Raw genomic sequence first — 24,364 nt, 5'->3', positions numbered from 1 at the left:
AAATAGACGAAAATTAGCCTTTGACGTAAGACGGCAGTTTTACTATAATTCAGTGCTGAGGTTAAGGTCTACCCATCTAACAAATTGCAGCGTTGTCAATGTGGTATAAATGTACCGTTTTTGACACAATTTAGAGGTCCTGGTAAAATTAGAAATTTTTTGTTATGATCCAATTTTATGGGACATTTTGGTTTTGCTAGCTCTTTTTTTTACTCACATAGGCTATCTGTTCCTAGTTTTAGTTTATCGAAAATTTTCCTCTGGTTACAGCAAATTTGTAACCTGCTGTTCAGATGGTAAAAGTTAATATCTTACGGTACAGCTTTAGTCAGAAAACTAGGTAGAGTTTATATCAAAGCGTTGGCAACGCAGCCAAATTGCATTTTATAAATTTGCTGTGCATTTTAGATTGAACAATACGCTAGAAATAGGCGAAAACAAAGAAAATTATGAAAACTTTTTACATAGGTTTTCTTTTATAGTCGTGATTTTATCAACATAGAGAATCTCCTTTTGACTAAATTTAGAATTGCCTACAATTTGAAGAAACCAACCCCAAATCCTCCTAGAATTTCAAAGTGGCTGAATACCAGGAAGAGTATATTACAATTCAAGGGAACAGCAAAATGCTGAGTCCTAAAATGCAAAGGCCAATCAAGGTCACGGAAAGTCAGCTGTTAATGTTAGCAGAGCGAGCAAGATATGACGCTTCTTTGGCAGGTCCACTTTACAAGAGAACTGCGGATGGAACCAAGTGGCAGTCAAAGTGGTTTACGTTGTATCAAGTAAGAATTTAGTTTTTATCAATGAAGAAATTTTAGGACTAATTTTTCCCCATTCGCCTTAGAAGCTATTTATTACTTAATTTTTACTATTATTATTTTGTTTATGATTATAATTATTTTTAAGTAATATTTTAATTAATATTAAGTTAATGTTAATTTGATATTAAATACAAATAATTATAATTAATTAATCTTAATCTATTTATTAATTTAAAAAAAATTGTTATATATTATTAATAATTTTATTTTATTTATTATTATTATAACTTAATAATTTAGTTTCCCCGCTTTCCTTTGAAGTTAGTTATTACCAAATTGCTGTAAGTAGTAATAACATTTCTTAAACACAGAGACATTAAGACAAAACAGTTTTTCCCATTTGGACCCATCTTAGGCATATTCATATCTGATAACCTTGATCTTTGAAGATTTTTCTAGGTACTGTTTCAAGATTATTAAGTCTTTAGGTCAGTGCCACATTTCCGTCAGAGTTGCCAAAGCAAAACCATGAAAATAAATAAGTAAACTAATTAGTTAAATTTGGCAATGTCTTTTGTCAGTAAAGACACATACATTAATAATCTGTTGATTCATAAAGATAATTACACCTTCAAAGGAAATATACACCCTCTTAAGTCGTTTGATGTCACCTGTTTCAAGCCTGTTTTTGGTGGTTTTTCACTCACGATTTTTTTCTGTATTTAATTTTATTTTTACTTGGTGCCTCCTACAACCAAAAACTGCATAACTGCAAATGGAGACTCTTTTCATCAAAAGTTCAATTCTCGATTTTACTAAATGGCTAAGCTTTCGCTTAGCCATTTCCATCATCCAGATTTCATTTTCACTGTCCTTGGCAACTTCAAATGTCGGAAATTTTATGCTGGTTCAAATTCATCAAATGCTTCAGCTTATTGGAGCTTTTTGAAAACTTCAATAGTTACTGGGGAAGATAAACCAAGAAAAATGTATTTCATAGTGAGATAAAAAATCAGTAAATGGAAGATTAACCATAGTGTAGCATTCAGGAGTCAATAGTTAGGGAAAAGGGCTACGTTAAATAAAACATTCTTATAAAATTTTGAACTTGAAAAACTTATAAGGAGTACCATGCAAGTTTTCCACCTTTTAACATAATTTTGTATAAAAAGAACAACTTTTTCCCCGGTTTGTAATTCAATAAAACCTCATTCAGATATTTCATTAAATGTCGATATTTTTTTTCATAACTTGGAAATTCCACAGGCAAATTAAATGGAAAAGGTCAGTTGTAATATAAATGAAGACAGTAATATGGACTCTAAGAATGATGTAACTATTCGATGTCCATCATCTTACAAGTTGATTTTATACGTTATAATTTTATTTCATTTAATATAGGTTCAATTAAATTTAATTCCTAGCTCTCCGTATTAAAAAATTCGCTCTTTCTCTTAATATGCTCAGTTTATTTATAAAGGCAAAGATCCAAAAATTTCAAAAGTTTAGACATTTTCATCTTAATCCTTATTGTATCCTTATGTATCCTTTTTATGTATCTTCAATACTTATTGAGCTGTGTCATTATCAGTCCCATTGTACACCCTAGGACATCTCAATTACTAAGGGACAGCCATGAGAGGGTTAACCCGATTAGTTTCACTTTAACACACTGTATAAACTTTTCTTCCCGCTGATATAGGTTTCTGAAAGTGTACCCTAACCACCCGATATTTTTAGAAGACACTCCTTGACCATCCTCTTGCAAAGTCAGTACACAGATCTCTTATCATCTATTAATAAATTAAAATTAAACATAGGAACTTTTTCATTATTTCCTAAAAGAAATATGGTGACTTTTATGCTTCCAAAATACTTTAATTGAAATGCCATCGTTTTGGAGAATAGATGAGTAAAACAGGCAGGCACCCAGAATTTTTCCAAGCAGAAAAGAGTTATGAAAACCATGGGGGGGGGCTTATAATTATAAATAACAAAAAGCAATTTTTGATTTCATAACTTAAATAAGAAGTGCCAGAAATTTAAAAAGAAATTAGGATTTTGTTGCAGGTTGGCGGTCACTAGGACGCATCAGTAGTATCTCAAGGGTGACTGCTGATTAAAGTAGAAACTTTCAGGGTTACTACTATTGCCACTGCTGCTACTATTGAACTAAATCAAAAAAGTGTATGTGCCTACAGGTTGTCCAAATGGTACATATGTAATGTCTTAGGAACAAAATATAGCATTAACTTTTATTTTTCAGGAAAAGTTGACGTGGAAATTTAAATCAAAATATACTATGTGTTTCCAGATTGTGATACGATACGATAACAATACGAAAATATTTTATTCATTATCAATACACATATAATAATACACTGTGCTAGTCCCTCCAAAGGCTCCTTGGCCTGCAATTAGGTGAGTATATACGGATCACAAACTCAGAGAACAATAGCCAATTACTTACTGAGAAAAAAAAACAGTAAAAAAAAAAAAACAAATCAAACATCAATAAAGCATAACAAAATTTATTTCTCTGGATATTATTCTAAAATCGAAATGTTGCCCTTCTTACCCTTCTACAATCTACTGGTCACAATCAGATTATACAAAAAAAAAAAAAAAAAAAACAGAAACGAAAAACAATTAAATGAAAAACTATATATTGTTAAAAACTGTTTAAAATTTTTGTCCAGCATATAAATAGAAAGCCAGAATATAGACTCTTATGGTATGTGACTGTATCACACGTCATGAGTTTGATTGTGTGATATTTGTCAAGATCAATTGTCTTTTTAGGAGTGTTCAACTATTTCAAAAATCAGGCAAAGTTCCTGAGGCTCGTTGCTTTTGATGATTAGTTACATATAAAATTCTTTTAAATTTGAAATCCTAAACAAATTAGAATCTTTCGATATATTAACTGTAATTAAAACTCCGTGTTCAGAGTTTTGGTTACTATTGGCCCAATTCTCTCCTTAGTTACGGTTCTTTACCATGAACTGATAGATAAACATTGTATATGGTCATTTTTCCATCCAAGCAGTACCGTCCCTTAATAATTTACTGTACGTAATTCTATCTAATTGTGGAGTATTTAATGAAGAATGACATCCGAATATTCCAGAGTGAAGATCCTTATAATTATCATAAGTGTATGAGGTTAATAAGAATTCAATGTTTCCTAAAGAACCCTGATCTGACTTATTTACTTCTGAGGGCTGAAGAAGCAGAATATTTACAATTGTTCATCCATTTATCCCTTCTCCATGGTTCAAATTAGAGTAATAGCCATATTCCAGGTACTTCCGAAACACAAGAACCATGTCTCTGTTTCTTAAACTAACAAAGATAAAATTAAAGAGATTCATATTGAAGATCCCCAGTTTTCGTAGAATATATTTTGTCCTAATGGAAGGTTTAATAGGAGATAACACAGGAAATTTGTTTTCCATATCTCTGTGGGGAGCTTATTTAGATCTTGGAGACAAGTTGCTACTGCTCAATAAATGGAGATAAATCCTTTTTTGAAGTGAAGGAAGCGCATATAAATCATAAGAATAGCGATATCATATACATCAACTACCGATGTGATTGTGATTTATAAGAGTAGTATCGTCAAATACCATATCGAAAAGCGATATACGTCAAATAGTGATACAAGCGATGTAAATTCCGGTTTAATTTGTAAATCATAAGAATAGTGATATCATATATATCAACTACCGATGTGATTTATAAGAAAAGCATCGTTGAACACATCGAACAGCGGTGTATGTCAAATAGTGATACAAGCATTGTAAATTCTGATTTAATTTGTAAATCATAAGAATAGGGACATCAAATGTATTGACTACCTATGTGATTTATAGGAATAGCATCGTTGAACACATCGAACGGTGATGTACGTCAAATAGTGATACAAGCATTATAAATTCTGATTTAATATGTAAATCATAAGAATAGCGACATCAAATGTATTAACTACCGATGTGATTTATAGGAATAGCATCGTTGAACACATCGAACAGTGATGTACGGCAAATAGTGATACAAGCGATGTAAATTTTGGTTTAATTTGTAAATCATAAGAATGGCGATTTCAAATGTATTGACTACAGATGTGATTTATAAGAATAGCATCGTTGAACACATCAAACAGCGATGTACGTCAAATAGTGATACAAGCAATGCAAATTCTGGTTTAATTTGTAAATCATAAGAATAGCTATATCGAATGTACTGACTACCGATGTGATTTATTGCTGAGCACATCGAACAGTGATGTACGTCAAATAGTGATACAAGCGATGTAAATTCCTGTTTAATTTGTAAATCATAAGGTTAGCGATATCAAATGTATTGAATACCAATGTGATATATAAGAATAGCATCGTTAAACACATCGAACAGTGGTTTACGTCAAATAGTGATACAAGCAAAGTAAATTCCGGTTTAATTTGTAGATCATAAGATTGGCGATATCAAATTCTGAGTTTTGAGGTCTTTATTTAACAATCAAAATCATAAACAAAAACTACTTCAACAAAATCTCCCCCGTAAGGCTCCATGGCTCGGAAAGAACAGGGGAAAAAAAATACCAACACAAAAAAAAATATAAGCAAAATCCAAAAAAATCCAGTCGCCTACCTTAATAATCCTCAGAATGACAAGCTAGGCAGGGGATAGCGCATGATTTTACCAACTCAAATAAATACTCAACTCAATCCAGAGACATCAACTTCATGGGAAGCCGGAAAAAACTTATTTGCTAGCTAGAAATTCTCTAATGTAATTTTTGAATTATAAGGTTTATAAGAATATAAGAATATATGTGATTTATAAGAATAACATCGTTGAACACATCGAACAGCGGTGTAGGTCAAATAGTGATACAAGCATTGTAAATTATAATTCAATTTTTAAATCATAAGAATAGCGATAGCAATTGTATTGACTACCAATATGATTTATAAGAAAAGCATCGTTGAACAGCTTGAACAGCGATTTATGTCAAATAGTGATTCAAGCAAACTAAATTTCGGTTTAATTTTCAGATCATAAGATTGGCGATATCAAATTCTGAGTTCTGAGTTCTTTATTTAACAATCAAAATCATAAACAAAAACTGCTTCAACAAAATATCCCCCGCAAGGCTTCATGGCCGAGAAAGAACAGGGGAGAAAAACACAAAAAAATATAAACAAAATACAAAAAAATCCAGTCGCCCACCTTAATAATCCCGAAAATGACAAGCTAGGCAGGGGGTAGCGCATGATTTCACTAACTCAAATATATATCCAATTCAATGCAGAGACATCAACTCCAATGGAAACCAAAAAAAACTTAATTACTAACTAGAAATTCTCTAAAGTAATTTTTGAACATACCAAACGAGGGCAGCTTCGTGCAGACACAGGGAGCGTGTTCCAAATCCTGTTGCAAGTTGTCAGAGGGTTGAAGTAAGTCCTCACTGATGGAGTATGAAAAATTTGTAAATCACTGGAATTGTGGAGATGATAAGTAGATTGATCAGAATCAAAAGATGTGTTATTACATATAGCAGCAGGAAGATGGCCGTGCAACTGTAAAAAAATGAAAGAAGAACAAGAAAGAAATTTCAAATCAAGCAAGGGTTTAAGTGAAGATCGGTTAGTTTCCTTAATAAGAGTCCTTGCTTTATCATAAAGTTTTGAAAGTGGTATCAGAGACGAGGGAAAAGTTGACATCCAAATAATAGAGCAATATGAAACATAAGACTGAAGTAGGCTGTAGAACAAGATTCTAAGAATCGACCATGGAAATATATATTTGAGCTTTCTAAGGATTCCAAGACTCCTGGAGACTTTCATTTTAATCAGGTCAATATGATGCCTGAAAGAAAGATTTTTGTCAAGCAAGACGCCTAGGAATCGAACGCAACAAACGATCATTAGCTCTACTTGGAGAACCTCTTGATACGTGTATTTCATTTAAGTCAGGGAAAGCCTTTGAGACTCTGGAGAAAATGAGAAAAAAGGGTTTCCCGACATTTAAGGCAAGATAATTTACATCATACCATTTAATAACTCTTTCAAAAAGGGCTTCGAAAATGTATTTTCGAATAAATCACCGAATATTTTCGAATATAAATGTATAAATCACCAATGTGATTTATAAGAATAACAGAATAATATCATTGAACACATCGAACAGTGATGTACGTCAAATAGTGATACAAGCAATGTGTATTCTGGTTTAATATGTAAATCATAAGAATAGCAATATCAATTGCATTGACTACCGATGTAATTTATAGGAATAGCATCGTTGAAAACATCGAATAGCGATGTACGTCAAGTAGTGATACAAGCGATGTAAATTCTAGTTTAATTTGTAAATCATAAGAATATCGATATCATATATATCAAATACCGATGTGATTTATAACAATGGCATCGTTGAATATACCAAACGGTGATGAAAGTCAAATAGTGATACAAGCGGTGTAAATTCCGGTTTAATTTGTAAATGATAAGAATGATATAAAATGTATTGACTACCGATGTGATTTGTAAGAATAGCATCGTTGAACACATCGAACAGCAATTTTGCAAATAGTGGTACAAGCGATGTAAATTCCGGTTTAATTTGTAAATCATAAGAACATCGTTATCATATATATCAACTACCGATGTGATTTATAGGAATAGCATCGTTGAATATATCGAACGGTGATGAAAGTCAAATAGTGATACAAGCGAAGTTAATTCTGGTTTAATCTGTAAATCATAAGAATAGCGATATCAAATGTATTGAATACCGATTTGATTTATTGGAATAGCATCGTTGAACACATCAAACAGCGATGTACGTAAAATAGTGACGCAAGCAGTGTAAATTCCGGTTTAATTTGTATATCATAAGAATAGCGACGCAAGTCAAATAATGACAATGCAAGTCAAATAGTGACACAAACAATGTAAATCTCAGTTTAAGTTTTAAATCATAAGAATAGTGACGTCTAGTATATTGAACGTCGATTTAAAGCATAATAGAATAGATGTCGAATATATCGAACATCGATGTAAATTATAAGAGAAGCGACATCGAATATGAAATAGGAATTTAAGTCATAACAGAAGCGATACCGAATATATTTAAATAGCGATGTAAATTATAAGAATAAAGATATCGAATATATCTACTATTGACGTAACCATAAGAGAAGCGATGTCGAATATTATAAATCACGATATAAATCTCAAGAATAGCGATGTCAAATATAACCAATAAAGACGTGAATCAGATGTCGAGATACATTGAAAGCAATATCCAATATATCGAAAAGCAATGGAAATTATAAGAGTAGTGATATTAAATATGTTAACTAGAGATTTATATCACAAATATAGCAATGTCGAATGTATCGAATAACAATGTAAATCAGCTGTCGAGATATATAGAAAGCAGTGTTGAATAAATTGGAACGTGGTGTAAATCATAAGAATGACCATATCCGACGCATCAAATAGCAATTTAAATCATGAAAATAGCAATGTCGAATATGTCGAATAGCAATGCAATTCATAAGAAAGGCCTTGTCCGATATATAAAATAGCGATTTAACTAATACAAATATCAATATACAATAGTGATGTCAATGATGAGGAAAAAACAAGTTCTTTGCATCTTCTCTAGATCTTTGACAGTATTAAAATAAGTGTATTTAAATGCTAAGGTAGCTATTACATATTATTCATCATTTTTTTAAATATTTAGTAACTTTTTTAGGGCTTTAAAGACTCGGATAGTCCAAAAAATTTGTGATTCGGCTCTGCACTTCGCCAAATTTCTTTTGATTCTGATACATCAACGTCCTTAAAATTCATTTATTGAACTACTATATAATTATGTATTTACGCCAGAAGATATAACTAAATACAAGACAGACCATCAAACTTGTGATTTTATGGGGGAAGGATTTTTTTTTACAGGATTTAATGAAGGGCTACCAGTGCTTTCCCTTGTAAAACAAAAAAATGTTGTCTAAGAGGATCTTCTTTCTCAACATCTCCAATTCTAGAGTTAGATCCAATAGAATCCTGAAAACAACTCAAAAAATCCCAAAAATACTTAGCCTGGCATACTTATAACCTTCCTAAATGCAATCTTCTATAAACTTTTATTCCTATAAACTTTCCTATAAATACATTCTCCCTGTGTACCTATGTTCCCCAATAAGGGTTGTTCTCTTGTAGATTTTAAGAAGTCAAGCTCTTGCTTCAGTACCACTTTAAAAATCAGTCTCATTTGCAAGACCGTGTCCAAGGGACTCCTTAGGGTTCAGGTTCAAGCCTTAATAATGTGAAAATCAATATCAATATACGAACTTTTAGATCACATGATGGGTGTAAGATGATTTTCAATAGCAGGGTTTCTTCCATTCTGAAATATATCGAATCCTCCGCATACAGAATACCTGTTAATTTATAGCTTATAGAATTAGGCAACCAAGGATATGACTTGTTTAAATTCCCAGCATGAATGGAACTTTTCATGAATATAACAGCAAGTAAGTTACAGATCTTGGTCCAAATTGATAAACAATGAAGAAATGATCGATCTTAAAATTTTAAGAACATAGGTAGTAAAACTCGTATTGATGTGGCAGCCATTCAAATTAAGAAAGAGAGGTTATCCAAAGAGTGCTCACATCCTTTTCCTACTTACTAATATTGAAGAACACTAAAGTGGCCAGTATCATTATCGATCTTTATTATATTGTTGCAGCATCGTTCAGCATACACGAGTGAAAAGGGGGAATGCTATACAGAAAAGCAAGAAATGTTGAAGCCTACAACAAAGATAAGCTGCTACATCCGTGCTGCCACAACCATATTGTCATCAACCTAATGACATCAATATGTTCATCAACAATAACCAGATGAGATCCACCTTGTCTCTCCCCCCCCCCTCTTTCAGTACCGGTTATGCCAAGAGCAGTCCGTGTGATATTACCTTTTTGGATGACGTAGCTGTCATTACCAATAATCACGACCAACTTATGTCTGCACTCAATTTACTCTTTTCCACATTTCACAGAGCTGGGCGGCAGATCAACTGGAAGAAACCAATCTATATGCTCAAATATTATCCCCTTTCTTGTGGTAGTACAGCCACCTACTCCTCCTCGTTCCAAGTACCCCCACAAAGATCATTACTGATTTCAAACCATGGAAATAACTGGCATGGTCTTTGAGGGAAGTCATGCATCATATATAACATATCATTACCGTCACTGCCGCAATATCAACCCAAATGAGACCCTATCATTAGCCCTGAACAGGGGCACTTGGAGGAAATTCATTGCACGGTCAACTATCCTCCTTTGTGGTGGTGACTCTGCTGAGCAATAGTGTTAAGTCAAGTCATCATGTCAAGCTTGAGACTCTTGGTCAATTCTAAGGGTGCCTTCTAAGACACAAATCTCTGAGGCCCAAGGCTTTAGTTTTTACATAATACTTCAATAGCTGCTGTGCTACTATAATTAGCCAGAAAGACAAGGTGAAATAAGTCACACTAACTGCCGGGTAGGGTCTGCGGGAACCTACTTTTTAAAACTTCGCGAAAAATAATTTTGTAAATTTGTCGCAATTTCACTTACAACAAATTCATATATATATATCAGTTAAAAACAGTAAAACCCAAAAGTCATTCCACTATTCGCATTTGGGGCATGGGGACTTGGCATGTTCCGTACATACATTTTTTTGGCACGAACTGCAGGTATACTTGGATTTTCTGTCCTTTCTTAAGGGGCAAATGATGAAACGAGCTCTTCGGTCATTGGACCCTGACGAAGACGCTTGAGGGACATTCCCATCTGAATGACATGTATGGTTATTGATTAGATTACGCGTTTCTCATAAGATCCTTTGGAGGGTTACTATAGTTTTTAGTTGCTGGTCAATGAGGCATCGTCCAAGTTCTATCAGCATTTTTCTTCGGATCAAGTTTTTCTTGAGGTGCTGGTAGCTCATAATGACCTTGGCATTGACTCCAGCTATGCCTATGATCACATGCCACATCTCCGTCAACCATCGTCTCGTGTGGCGGCTAATCGTGTAAGTAGACCCCTTTTGGTCTATAGAGTCCATTTTATTTGTTTCGTTGTACGTCATGATGATCTCTGGTTTACTAGTCTCATATTCAATCGTTGCTGAAAAGTAGATCGACAATGCAAGAATGACTGCTTTTTTCTTTGGAATAGGCGACACCAGGTTCAGACACCAAGTCTCTAGATACGAAGATGAATGAGTTGGGTTCCCTTGTATAACTACCCAGGAAAGAGTGTTAGTTTCTCTTACATATTTTTCACCGTACCTACGCTGGCCGTTCCTGAAGGTCTGAACTTTTCAATGAGCTCTGTGGGCGTGAGCCAGTTGCAGGCTCTGATGTTGGGGTTTGAGCTCTTCAAGTGATCGACAAGGGTCATGTTGGCGTTGAAACTGAATTCTTATTGATTTCAACTATAGACGTTTCCTTTCCAGTGTAGACAAAGACATTAGATATATAAAATGTCTTCGAGACCGCTAGATACTGAATCATAATTCAATAATTGTTCGATTTAGAACAAATTTACTTCTGAAATTTTCACCATCCTCTCAATACAATTAGAGTTTCATCAATCATCAACTAATCACCTGGCGAGTATGTTGCTTTGCAGTTTGTGATGAAGAGGTCAAAAACCTCTTTGATGGGAGCTAGAGGTCCACCTCTTTCGTGACATATGTGCCTATTATCGAGGTGAAGACAGTTTTCCAGATATTGGAATCGCTTCAGGCTTTTAATAGCATAGAAAAAGTCCCACCCAGTTTGATCAGCTGCAAAGGTACCTTCGCAATCTTCACTGTCCGATTTGAATACTCTAGAGAGATACAGAAGACCTAAAAAGTCTCACATCTCTATGAAGTCGACAAGTTTCTGGTACGTTTGCTTATATTCAATGCTAAAGTTAAAATGCAGGCGGTGCTCGTCAGTTTTGATATTTGTGTGAAGGACGATGTTCTTAAGAATCCCGACTGTGATGAAAAGGTCCCATGCCTTTTAAAGGGTTTTTAGGTCTTGGTTTCCTCACGTGATCTTTCAGACCTGAAAAGTGCATAACAGATTGCAGGCCCTCGTGCCTCCTCTGAAAGAAGTCATCGGCTTGTTTGTTGCACTGCTCCAGTTTATCAGTAGTTTGATAGGAGACCAGATTCTAGCTATAAGTGTTCCTTTCCAGCTCTTAAAACCAAACAAAATTGGAATTACCCAAAGAAACGAACTAAAAATTGTCTGGTAAAAACGAACATATTTTCCTTTCGAACGTAGGACACTTAAACAAGTTGAAATGAAAGTAATATTCAATAAAAAGCTCTTAAAAACTAAAGTTGATATCTCTGCTTAAGCACACAAAAGTTACACAAACTGCAGGGTGTGGTCTTTTGGACCCAAGAGCCCTGTATCTACGTATCTGTAAGCGATTTCGAGATGTTCTTTTGCCAAAGTTTAGAAATCAGCTGATCCGAAGAATACACGAGATATCAGCCTCCTAGCAGGACCCAGTAGTATGAGATGGACAAAAAACCTAGAGCTGGGGTCTGAGATACCCCACCCTACCAGTTTAAGGTTAACAGAGATTGTCTGTCTAGGTAAAGTTGTCTGTCTAAGTAAGGTATATAATACTGAAAAGGTGTAAACTTTCTCATTAAAAGTTAAGGTAGATCAATTTTTCGAATAACCCAAAATTATCCAGACCGTACATTGTGAGAAAGTGCTTTTGGCTATGAGCACTTTAATAAAGCCATCCATCACAACAACTTAGATTTTTTTTTTTTTTTGGTTCGTAATATCTGATAGATCAAAAGTGAAATATTGGATTAGTTTACTTAACATAAGTATATTAGTTGGTATTGATTTATTCAACATTCATTCCGTTAAAGAATTCAATATTATCTCAGTTCTGCTTTATTGGATCGATAATTTTGGGTAATCTCCTCACTAATTTTTTTTTTTTTTAGTTTTTATTAGACTTACATAAAAAGAGAAAACAAGTTCACCGTCTTTATTTTAAATTCGCAGAGTATTTGACGGAACTGCCAACATGAATGAGCATCTCTTTACTTTAGAAAAAGTATAGACTGGTATACCCAGCTGGGGTTATTGAGAAGCGTATTCGTTATTTTTTTTTTACGGAATGTAAGGAGTATTTCCATCTTTGGTCATTTCTGTGTGTCTCTTATTCGTAGTTGTTGAAGCATCATTTTTCCTTCTGTTGCTTCTTTTTTGTTTTTCTTGATTTTCACTCTATCTTTTCTGGGTCCAGCCAAATTTTTTTGTGAGGGGTCATAAATAAAATGATGATGGTGATGATTATTAATATAATCACAATCTATAATGTATGAAAAATGACAAACACCCAAAATTACGTAGATCTAATACCCTGAGCACAGGAGCAATATTGACTTGACAACGCAGCTTAGAGCTTATGGAGAAAAACTTATTAGCTTGTTTTGTTTTCTAGAATCTATTGTTCTATTCGGAAATAACGCATTCGTTAGGACCTTACAGTGGGATATTTCTGGAAGTGCGAAGTAAGACATAAAACGTAAAAAATGACAAAACCAAAAAATTACATAGATCTCATACCCTAAAAAAGGAGACAAATTCATTTGACAATGCAGCTTACAACTTTTGGTGCAAAATTTATGAGCTTGTTGTGTCCTTCTAGAATTTATTTTTCTATTCGAATACAGAGCAGTCTTCAAGAACTTCAGTTGTAATAGTTCTGGAAGTGCTAATTGTTATATAAGATGTAAAAACTGACAAAAAAACAAAAGATGGCGTAGATTTCATACCCTAAAAACAGGAAAAAATTTATTTGAATGTGCAACTTACAACTTTTGGCGCAAAATTTAGGAGCTCGTTTTGTCTTTCTGGAATTTATTTTGCTATTCGGATACAGAGCAGTCTTCAAGACCTTCAGGTGTAATAGTTCTGGAAGTGCTAATTGTTATATAACATGTAAAAAGTGAAAAAAAAACAAAAGATGGCGTAGATTTCATACCCTAAAAACAGGAAAGAATTTATTTGACAGTGCAACTTACAAATTTTGGCACAAAATTTATGAGCTTGTTTTGTGTTTCTAAAATTTATTTTTCTATTCAGATACAGAGCAGTCTTCAGAACCTTCAGGTGTAACAGTTCTGGAAGTGCTAATTGTTATATAACATGTAAAAAGTGACAAAAAACCATTAAACCTCGTAGATTTCATACCCTAAAAACAGAGAAAAAAATATTTGACAGTGCAACTTAAAACTTTTGGCGCAAAATTTGTGATCTTGTTTTTTTTTTCTAGAATTAATTTTTCTATTCGGATACAGAGCAGTTATCAAGACCTTCAGGTGTAATAATTCTGGAATTTTTAAATACTGCGTTGAGTAAAGGTGGTACAATTTTCTTCGAAATTGCAGGTCAAAGCAGGTTACCGGTCCAATGACTTAGAAAGTTCACTAACTGTTCTTGAGTCTTATAATGCTGTGTTCAATATTCTTCTAATTAAAAATGAAATAAAATGTACCACCTTTACTCAACGCAGCATTAAAAAATTCAAGAACAGTTAGTGAACTTTTTAAGTCATTGGACCGGTAACTTGCTTTAACCCGGAAGTGATGATTTTGTTTAGTATAAAAGCAGTTTGTTTTAATTTTGATATATTAGTAACTCTACTGATGATGATGACCTACTGTGTCATCGAAATATTTAGAGTCTTTGTTTTTATATTTTCGTTTCACTGTTTAATAAAAGGACCTATCCCTATTTGGAATTCCTATTGATTTCGTGATAGTTCTTGAAGTGCTAAGTATTATATAACATGTAAAAAGTGACAAAATAACAAAAGATGGCTTAGAAAGATGGCTCATACCCTAAAAACAGGAAAAAAAATTTTGACAGTGCCACTTAAAACTTTCGGCGGAATATCTATTAGCTTGTTTTCTCTTTCTAGAATTTATTGTTCTATTCGGAAATAACGCATTCGCTAGGACCTTAAAGCGTGATATTTCTGGAAGTGCCAAGTGTGATATAATACGTAAAAAGTGACAAAACAAAAAACTACATAGTTCTCATACCCTAAAAAAGGAGAAAAATTCATTTGACAATGCAGCTTACAACTTTTGGCGTAAAATTTATGAGCTTGTTTTGTCTTTCTAGAATTTATTTTTCTATTCGGATACAGAACAGTCTTTAAGACCTTCAGGTGTAATAATTCCTGAAGTGCTAGGTGTTATATAACATGTAGAAAGTGACAAAAAAACAAAAGATGGCGTAGATTTCATACCCTAAAAATAAGAAAAAATTTATTTGGCAACTTCAAACTTTTGGTGGAATATCTATTAGCTTGTTTTCTCTTTCTAGAATTTATTGTTCTATTCGGAGATAGAGCATTCTTTAAGACCTTCAGGTGTGATATTTCTGGAAGGGAGTTACTGTGATCGATTAATTATAACTGGATCTAAAACATCAAAGCCTGCTTCTGAGAAAATGGTAAGTTATTTGCAATTTTCGTCGAAATTATTGCGGAGAACTTTAAGCCCCTTAAAACTATTACTTATATAAACATGGTTTCAAAAATAAGCAGAAAATAAACCATATATTTATAGTTGGTATTCGTATCCTTAACCTTTGACTTCATAACAAAGAAATTGGACAATAATTCAAAGAAAAAAATTTAAAAACGAAGTTGTTCATTAGCGATATGATCCACCTTAGTTGTTTTCTGTCACATGCTCAGGGTCATTTGTGGCCTGGAAACCATCGTTGAGCAGACCGTATTATCAAGTGCCTTACGTCGTTAAGATATCTTTGGCAGAAAAAAACATCTTTTTAATGAAGCAATATTTTCTATGGAATTTATCTATTAATATCTTAAGCATCGCAGATAAGAATATTAGCAAAATGAAGGAAGTTTTGGAGGTTTTGCAAGTTTAGGGTCCAAGAATAAATTTTAAAATTAATGTTAAGAAGACTAAGTCACAAAGACTAGGATAAGTGAAGGTAGAGAGGCAATGTTGGGTTAAGAGAACATCGATCAAGTCGACAACTTCACTTACCAAGGTAATATTATAAGTAAAGATGGTGGGTGCAGTGAAGATGTTAAAGTAGAATAGCCAAGGCGCAGGGAGTTTTTTCATAGGTAAAAAAGTATGGAATAGTAGAAAGATATATCTGCCGACCAGGATTAGAATAGTGGAGGCTGATGACAGTGGTCAGGAATGATTCTGAAGCGTGAACACTCCAAAACACGGTGGAGGATTTGCTAGAAGGTTTCTAGAGAAATAGTCTACGGATTGTTTTGGGTACCTGACTGACTGACCGTATCTCAAACAGTAAGCTATACAAAAAATGTGGGCCAATCCCACTTTCTAGGACATAGCTTTTTCAAATATTTTGACATAGGATAATAAAATAACAAATTATCCTTGTCCATGTTAGCTTAAAAAAAAAGTATTTTTCCAATTGAAAATAAACGGGAGCCTTAGCATGCTAGGCGCTAGATACAGTAAATGTAAAATTATGCCCTTCTAGAATCTTCTTCTTCATCCATTGAGAATCATTTGCATTTTTTTCATTGACTTTCTAGATGCTCCCAAATGGGAACAATCACAGGATTTATTAGCCTAATTCACCTTTTATATCAATGAAATGAATTTCAGTTATATAATGGGAAAGATTTAATAAAATGAACAAATGTAAGTTAAATACTGTTGAAAATCGAAATGAGTGAATGTGGAGCTGAATGCTATAGTCCGAAAATCTCTTTCTGCCGTTCTCCTTCTATAGAACCCATCTTCCTTGCTTTTTGGTGGAAACCAAGCTGCGGAAAGTATATCTTGAGAAGTTCGATTTAAGAGACCAACCTGGTGGTGAAAGGTGGGCTTCATTTTATTCATTTTATTTTGTAAGGCTTCAGTTGAATCATACCAGACTACTGAACCATATCTTGAGAGTATATCTTGAGAAGTTCGATTTAAAAGACCAACCTGGTGGTGAAAGGTGGGCTTCATTTTATTCATTTTATTTTGTAAGGCTTCAGTTGAATTATACCAGACTACTGAACCATCAGATGTGAGCACAAACAGATTTTTAAGGTCAGTTGCTAGGTTGCCAGACTAGTCCCTATAAACCTGGTCTAATTTAAACGACTCTACTGAAAAACTACATTAGAAAATTAAACAATAAAATAAAACAACTCTATTCTGTTTACAAGTGAATTCGGTATTTGATTTTTACAATTGAAGTTGAGTTTGAACCGAGAAGTTTGAAAATGCAAAAGTGTTTCCAGGAGAAGGAAATACAACTTCAACTGCCTCAGAATTGAGCACCTGGGACCTCAATGAAGTCAAAATATATGACTTATGAGACTTCGCAAAAACCAGGGGGTGAGTCATTCTAGTAGGGTGAGGAAGGTGAGGTATTTTGGTGAGGTATTCTTGCTACCCACCATCACCTCTTCCCTTTCATTTATTCCTGGTTGAACCGAATTAGTCTTCGTAACGTTTATTTTCAAACCTACTCTTGCACACTGAACTCTCAAAACCACCAAAATATCATTCATTTTGCAAACGGGTCACACAAACGGTCTCGCGCATACGGTCACACAAATATTGAGCATAATCTCAGTCTAGGTGAGTTTTACCTCCCCATTTGATTTCATGCTCTCCCATAGTCTTGGCCGTGTGGCTTAGGACAACGTCCATCAAAATGATCCAAATAAGTGGGGATAGAATGTAACCCTGTTTAACCCGTCTAAAACAGGGTATTACCGCACCAACATGTGGTATTACAGCCTCTGAAAATGGAAACCTCAAAATGTAATCCCTTGATTGATTTTAACTGATTTTAATATGTAGTCCCTCAACATGTTGACTTTAATTGAATTTCCCTGTATGTTCACTTGTTACAATTTTGGTATTCTCTAGGCTGAAATTGTTGTTCCACGCCACAAAATAGTACTTTCAGTACAGTACTTCCACTCCCAAGAAAGAAACACTACAAAATTATGAAAACTACTTTAAAACATTTTGATTACTTACTTATATCATTCCTAAATGTGGAGTGTTCAACTAAATGTTTTAGAGCAGTTTCCTGGTTTTTTTTTTTTTTTTTTTTGTTGCCAAGTTTCTTGAAAATACAGAAAATTATAGAGAATGGTTGCAATATCTAGAACTTAGCAGGAGGCAGAAAACCAAAGTTTTCTCATTTACACTGGTTACAAAACAGATTACAAACAGATGTAGCTTGTTCTGTGATTTTTACCATTACAGATTAGAAATGAAAAATGGAGTAATTTTCTGTTAGAATCTACGCTTTTCAAAGATAATTTTAGCAGGGATGACCAAAATGTCGGAAATAAGTTTTTTTGCTAGACTTTACTTGGTAAATTTAAAACTTAGCTGGATATTTTATGATAAGATATTGAGCTCTTGCTAAAGAGTTTACGAATATATGAATAAAACGCACCATTTCAAATGTAGTGATGCTAACAAAAAACTCTTATGAAACCTGATTATGAGAAGTTAAAGCAAGTCTGGTTTTTTGAATTTTTTATTTAAAAAAAAAAAAAATACATTTGAAACAATATTAATTGGGTTTTAGTCTTATAATTTATTTCCCTCTATTTATGCCTTTTTGTCTTTTCTACTGTTTTGTACGTTTGTTTTCTTTTTTTTTTTTGTTTTTTTTTTTTATAAGGTGCAACAGTTCACTTTCTGAATATACAAAAATTTTACTCATAGGGAGTGTGAGAAGACATTCTATCTTAATTTTTGCGTATAATTTTCTCCTTCATATCTCTTCCTTTTTGCATTGATCCTTTTTTTATGTTTTTTTCTATGTTGCTTTTCTTTTGAAAATGTGCAATTATTTCATCCATGCATTCGCAAAAGTTTTCCTCATACGGTAGATTTAGAAAGTATGTGAAAACGTTTCATCTTACTTAATGAGTTATCCATTTTTCTTTCTCGTCTGCCAGTTCGTTTTTTTTCGTTGCTATATACATATTTGTTTTTTTTCTTAATTTGTTTTTATTTTCTCTCTTTGGTCACGCCACATTTTTTAGTACTGTAAAGAGTGAGTAAAAATCAAATAATCATAAGAATAATACCAGCTTGTGTCCATATTTCTGTATGTTACTGCTTATTATATTCTGTAAGTTGGGAGCTTTTTTCTCTTCTTCTTTTTCCCCTCCTTGTATGTTGTTTCTCTTTTGTTTTAGTTTTTTTTTAATTTTATGTGTTACTCTGTAACTGGTATTTATTGATTTCTATATTGATTTGCGTTACATTTTCATGTGTTTTCCTTTGTGATACTCCGCGTATTGTACATCTGTATAGTGTTGGTTAGAAATAAACAATAATAATAATAAGATACTGAAAAAATAAGAAAAAAAAAACACTATACGTAAGTTTAATACGATTATAAATGATTATATTTTGTCCTCCTCTATTTAGTACTGCTTTGCTGTTACATATAGACGTGAAAACCAGCGACAATACGAACTTAGGGCTGACACAGAGAGTGATTGCAAAGCTTGGATCGAAGCTGTCCGCCAAGCTAGGTAAGTGCACTAGATTTTTTTCTTGAGTTTCATCTTGGAGTTAAACATATATGACAGTCAACAGGGATTATTATAATGTATACTTGGAGCTTACGGGAAAACATTGCACCTCAAATGCAGGGCTCCCTCGATGTCATCAAAGTTAATAATGTTTTTCATGGAATTGTGCACCATAAAGTTTGTCCCGCTCACACAAGAATGTCACCTTTTGACTTTTCAGCAATTTTTTTCATAGCAATAACTGAATCAATCAGACGTGGAGCTGAGACCATCGTTTTCTTGAGCATTTTTTCCCCTGTAATAAGTAAGGCTTAGATGAATATTTGTTTTGTCTAACCCTTATTATTTTACCAGGTAGGGCCTAAAATATTTAAACAAGCATACACTATTATATACGTAGACAACTATTTGTGCGGTCTATTTGAAATTTTCCATACATCCTCTACGATTGGTGGAGCTTTATAAACTTTCTTAAAAAGTTAAATAAAGTTCAACTTTTTCCCGACAGCAATGAAGTCAACAAAGTTATACGAAGAAAACAGTTTATGAACTTTGTGAACAGCTTTATTAACTTTATTGACGCCATGGGAACCCCGCAAAACCGAGCTATAGACTTGCCTATGAGTCAATACCATGAATATAGTTAAAATAGTGTAAGGAACACCAACTGTAATATTGGCCTCCTGTGGGTAAAAGACCTTTTTGTATAAGAATGTTGCTGGTTTTTTGTGATTTTTTTTTGTTAGTATATGGTGACTTGACCTCTGTTTGGCTTGGCTGCTAATTAACAAATAAAGTTAAGGTGACGTTTAAAGTTAAAAACTAGTTTTTTTAATTTTTTTTTAAAGTTTCGTCGTCACTCAGAGGAAAGGAGGTCGATCTAAAAAAAGAAAAAGTAACCTATAAAATTGAAGAGAGAGATCTTCACGTTGCAGTAGCTCGCTGGATACATGTCTGGAATTTTGTCTTACATGAAAAAACTCGTATTTACATACTTTTGAAGCAATCATATAAAGAATCTGAAGATAAATGAACTTATAAAAGTAAAGCAAAATCCTTAGTTTTACAACTAACAGTTGAATAGGAACAAATCCTTTTATTTGACAGTAAACAACAACAAAATCTTTGAAAATTTCTGTCACGTATACATTGACCATCATCAGCAGATAAACTAAAATAATCCTGATGAAACATTGACATTCATACAAAACAACAAATTAATTACATATTTTTAAACTCTTAATTTCTTCGAAACAGTTACAGATGCTAATCTCTTTGATTTTCCAGTTTTCGGTCAATTGACTTGATTTTTCCAGAGATTTTTGTTGTTGTAGCACTGTCAAATAAGTTGTACTTAATTAATTATTTAATTTATTTGTACACCCATCATAAACACAGAAATTGATGGAAAAAACAGTAGAGAAGAAAAAACAAAAAACATACACTTAATGGTACAGACTAAGCAAATACACAGCAATCAAAGTGACGAGAGTAGAGGTAGCCAAAGATGACTGCTACCATCGAACTTAACGCAATGCTTGTCAAGCATCTGATTAATTGCATAAATTAGGTCGGTTACTGCGTATCGCCGGATCAGGTGCTATTTATTCGTATGCAGTGGAACTTGCAGTATGATCTTCAAATATCCGCAAAAAATTCTACGGATTTTAAATTTATCTTCTTTACGCAGAAGTTTCAAAAATGGTGTTATATGTAATAGATGTGGCAGCGCGACAGCATTATAAATTCTAGCCGGTGAAAAACTATTAAGATTTCTCTTCGAAGAAATTGTGGCCCCATAAGCAGTTCTAATTTTACACTCTATATGTGTGATGACTAGCGAACGGGTAGATGACAGTGCGGCACCGATGTAGTGTGTACTACTTATGCAAAACTAAATATTTGCAATTGACGAAAATATTTGCAAATTGACGAGGACATCTAAAGCAGATATGCGATAACACAACAATACAGTAGCTTGCCAGAAGTCCAAATTTATCCTCAGAGATATTATCGGAAATATCTCAGCCAAGCCAAGGATGGCTACTACCCTCGAACTTAGCACAATGCTTGTCAAGCATCTGATTAATTGCAGAAAATGGATCAGTTACTGCGTATCGCCGGATCAGGTGCTAATTACTCGTTCTCAGTGGAACTTGCAGCAGGAACTTCAAATATCTGAAGAAAATTCTACGGATTTTAAATTTATCTTCTTTACGCAGAAGTTTTCAAAATAGTGTTATATATAATATATGTGGCACCGCGACAGCATTATAAATTCTAGCCAGTGAAAACCTATTAAGATTTCTCTTGGAAGAAATTGTGGCCCCATATTTCTAATTTAATACATAGTCTTCAGAGTAATGATTGGTCTAGTGTTCTTGAAGCTAATGATGTTGATTGTGCAACGAGTTTATTTTTGTGTCGTATGGGAGCTCTGTTGGATAAGCATTTTCCTCTTAGAAAGAGGCCAAGAAATTCCATACCTAAATGTCCATGGGTGTCTAGAGGTCTGATCAATGCTACACATATGAAGGCGTCTCTGTTTAAGGCTGCATGTGAAAGTAAGACACAGGATGATCTTTTGAAGTATAAACTTTATAAAAATGTGCTTACTTCTTCAGTATGTGCAGCCAAAAAGCTATATTTTTTGCGTCGAATTGATGAGTGTAAGGGGAATTTGCGAAAGGTTTGGACTGTAGTTAATGAAGCTCTTTTCCGCAAGAAACTCAAGCAGTCCCCCCCCTTGTCGCTACAGGAAAGCCGATGGATCTTTTGTGGACATAAATTCTTCAGAAAGCGACGTCAATTCGTATTTCACTTCACTTCCTTCAGTTCCTAGTCCACCCTACAGCAGAGTAAGTAGTTTTCCCTTAGCAGAAAAGTCATTTTTCCTTTTTCCATGCAGTGATACCGAAATTTCTATTATTATTTCTCAGCTTTCAAGTAGCCGTACAGTTGATGGTTTTGGTTTGAGCTGTAATGTTCTTAAAAAAATTGGTCAGTTTGTTTCTAACCCCATCTCACACAGAACTAACCTCTTTCTTTCTTCTGGTGTTTTTCCTTATTTAATTAAGGTTGCTAATGTTGTACCTTTATTTAAAAAGGTGATTCATCTCTAATTTCAAACTATAGACCTATTTCTCTCCTTCCTGTAATTTCTAAGGTTGTTGAAAATGTAGTGTATTGTAGACTCTCTTCATTTGTATTTAGTACTAATACGACTGCAGGTAATTCTCTCATAACTAACCATCAGTATGGCTTTCGTCCCAGTTTCTCTACCTTGAATGCACTTTCAGATGCAACAGAGTTTGTGCGTGTTAATCTTGACAAGGGCTTGTGTGTTTTGGGTCTATTTCTTGACTTTTCTAAGGCATTTGATATGGTCGTTCACTCTATTCTTTTGTCTAAATTATCTTCATTTAGAGTGCATGGAGTCCCACTTGAATGGTTTAGGTCTTACCTCTCAGGGAGATCTTAGTATGTTTCGGTTAATGGTACTTCTTCCTCTTCCTTGCCTATTGTGAAAGGTGTCCCACAGGGCTCTGTGCTTGGACCACTTTTGTTTTTAATTTATATTAATGATCTTGTTGATGGTCTTCATCCCCTTGTGCACCCTATACTTTTTGCTGATGACAGTAACTTCTTCATTGCTGCAGTGGACCTGCCATCTGCCATTTCCCTAGCTCAAGGTCTTCTTGATAAAGTAAAAGATTGGTACTGGTCAAATGGTATGACTCTCAACAGCCAAAAAAGTGCCATTGTACACTTTAGAACCCTTATCGTATGAGAGACGCAGGGGAACCAACCATCCTGACTTATGGGAATGATATTATACCGCAAGCTACTATTGTGAAATTTCTTGGTGTGTATCTTGACTGTTTTCTTTCTTTTAAACCCCATATAACTCATACCCGTTCCCTTGTCCTCCGCCAATCTTCATTGTTATATAGGGTTAACTCATTTCTTCCCCCTGATGTTATGCTTTCTCTTTATTATGCTTTTATTTTTCCTTACCTTTCTTATTGCTGTTCTGTCTGGGGTAGTACTAATAAATCTCTTCTCTGCTCACTTCAAAGAGCCCAAAATAGGGCAGTGAAGGCTACTTTTCTTCTACCTCGGTTTTACCCTTCTTCTGACTTTATAATGATACTGAAATAGCTCCGCTGGATCGTATTGTGGGTAAAAGTTACCTTTATTTAGCACATTCTGCTTTTCTAGGTAGACTCCCACCATCTCTGCAGCAGTTTTTCTTTCTGTCAGGCTCAGGTAGGTATTCTTCTTTTTTACGTAGCTCTTATCGCAGGTTCATTTTACCTAAGCGTTCATCGACAGCAGGTCAGAGGTCTCCTGTTTATCAATCTATTTTACTATGGAACTCCATCCCTCCTGATGTCCCTCTATCACTTTCTGCTAAGGCACTTTGTCGGTGGGTATTTACATTTTTTTTTTTTCCCCCTTTTTTCTTATTTTTTTTAATTCATAACCAATTTATGTCTTTTTTTTTTTTTTTTTTTTTTTTTTTTTTCATTCAATATATTTCAAATAATTCTCCTATTTTATACTATTATTTCTCCTATTTTAATAAATTTCTATTTTATAATTTTTTTTTTTTTTTTTTTTTTTCTAGTGCTTTATAATATTGTCTTATTTGTTTTTTTGGCCCGGTAAAAGCTTAGCTTCTTGGGCGTGTTTAAATTTTAAGTTTGTAATTGTATTGTTTTTTTTTTTAGTATTAATAAATTGATTGATTGATTGATTGATTGATAAGCAGTTCTAATTTTACGCTCTATATGTGTGATGACTAGCGCACGGGTAGATGACAGTGTGTCACCGATGTAGTGTGTACTACTTATGCCAAACTAAATATTTGCGATTGACAAAAATATTTGCAAATTGACGAGGACATCTAAAGCAGATATGCGATAACACAACAATACAGTAGCTTGCCAGAAGT

At 33.8% G+C, this 24,364-nt stretch overlaps 1 protein-coding gene across 1 annotated transcript in view; it reads left to right on the top strand.

The window, feature by feature from the left end:
* Positions 1-24,364, top strand: part of LOC148943114 (ras-specific guanine nucleotide-releasing factor 2-like) — a 441,376-nt gene that overhangs the window by 31,097 nt on the left and 385,915 nt on the right. The window contains exons 2-4 of the mRNA XM_089102441.1: positions 483-785; positions 15,207-15,335; positions 19,301-19,407. Of these exons, the coding sequence (XP_088958567.1) occupies positions 627-785; positions 15,207-15,335; positions 19,301-19,407 (395 nt within the window). The 5' untranslated portion in view covers positions 483-626. The remainder of the gene's footprint in view (positions 1-482; positions 786-15,206; positions 15,336-19,300; positions 19,408-24,364) is intronic.

The sequence above is a fragment of the Artemia sp. Qi Xiang Cuo genome, chromosome 16 (assembly GCF_049724085.1).
Source record: "Artemia sp. Qi Xiang Cuo chromosome 16, ASM4972408v1, whole genome shotgun sequence".
Classification (NCBI taxonomy): domain Eukaryota; kingdom Metazoa; phylum Arthropoda; class Branchiopoda; order Anostraca; family Artemiidae; genus Artemia; species Artemia sp. Qi Xiang Cuo.
Note: the sequence above shows the minus strand (reverse complement) of the source record. Positions and strands in the feature narration are given on the sequence as shown.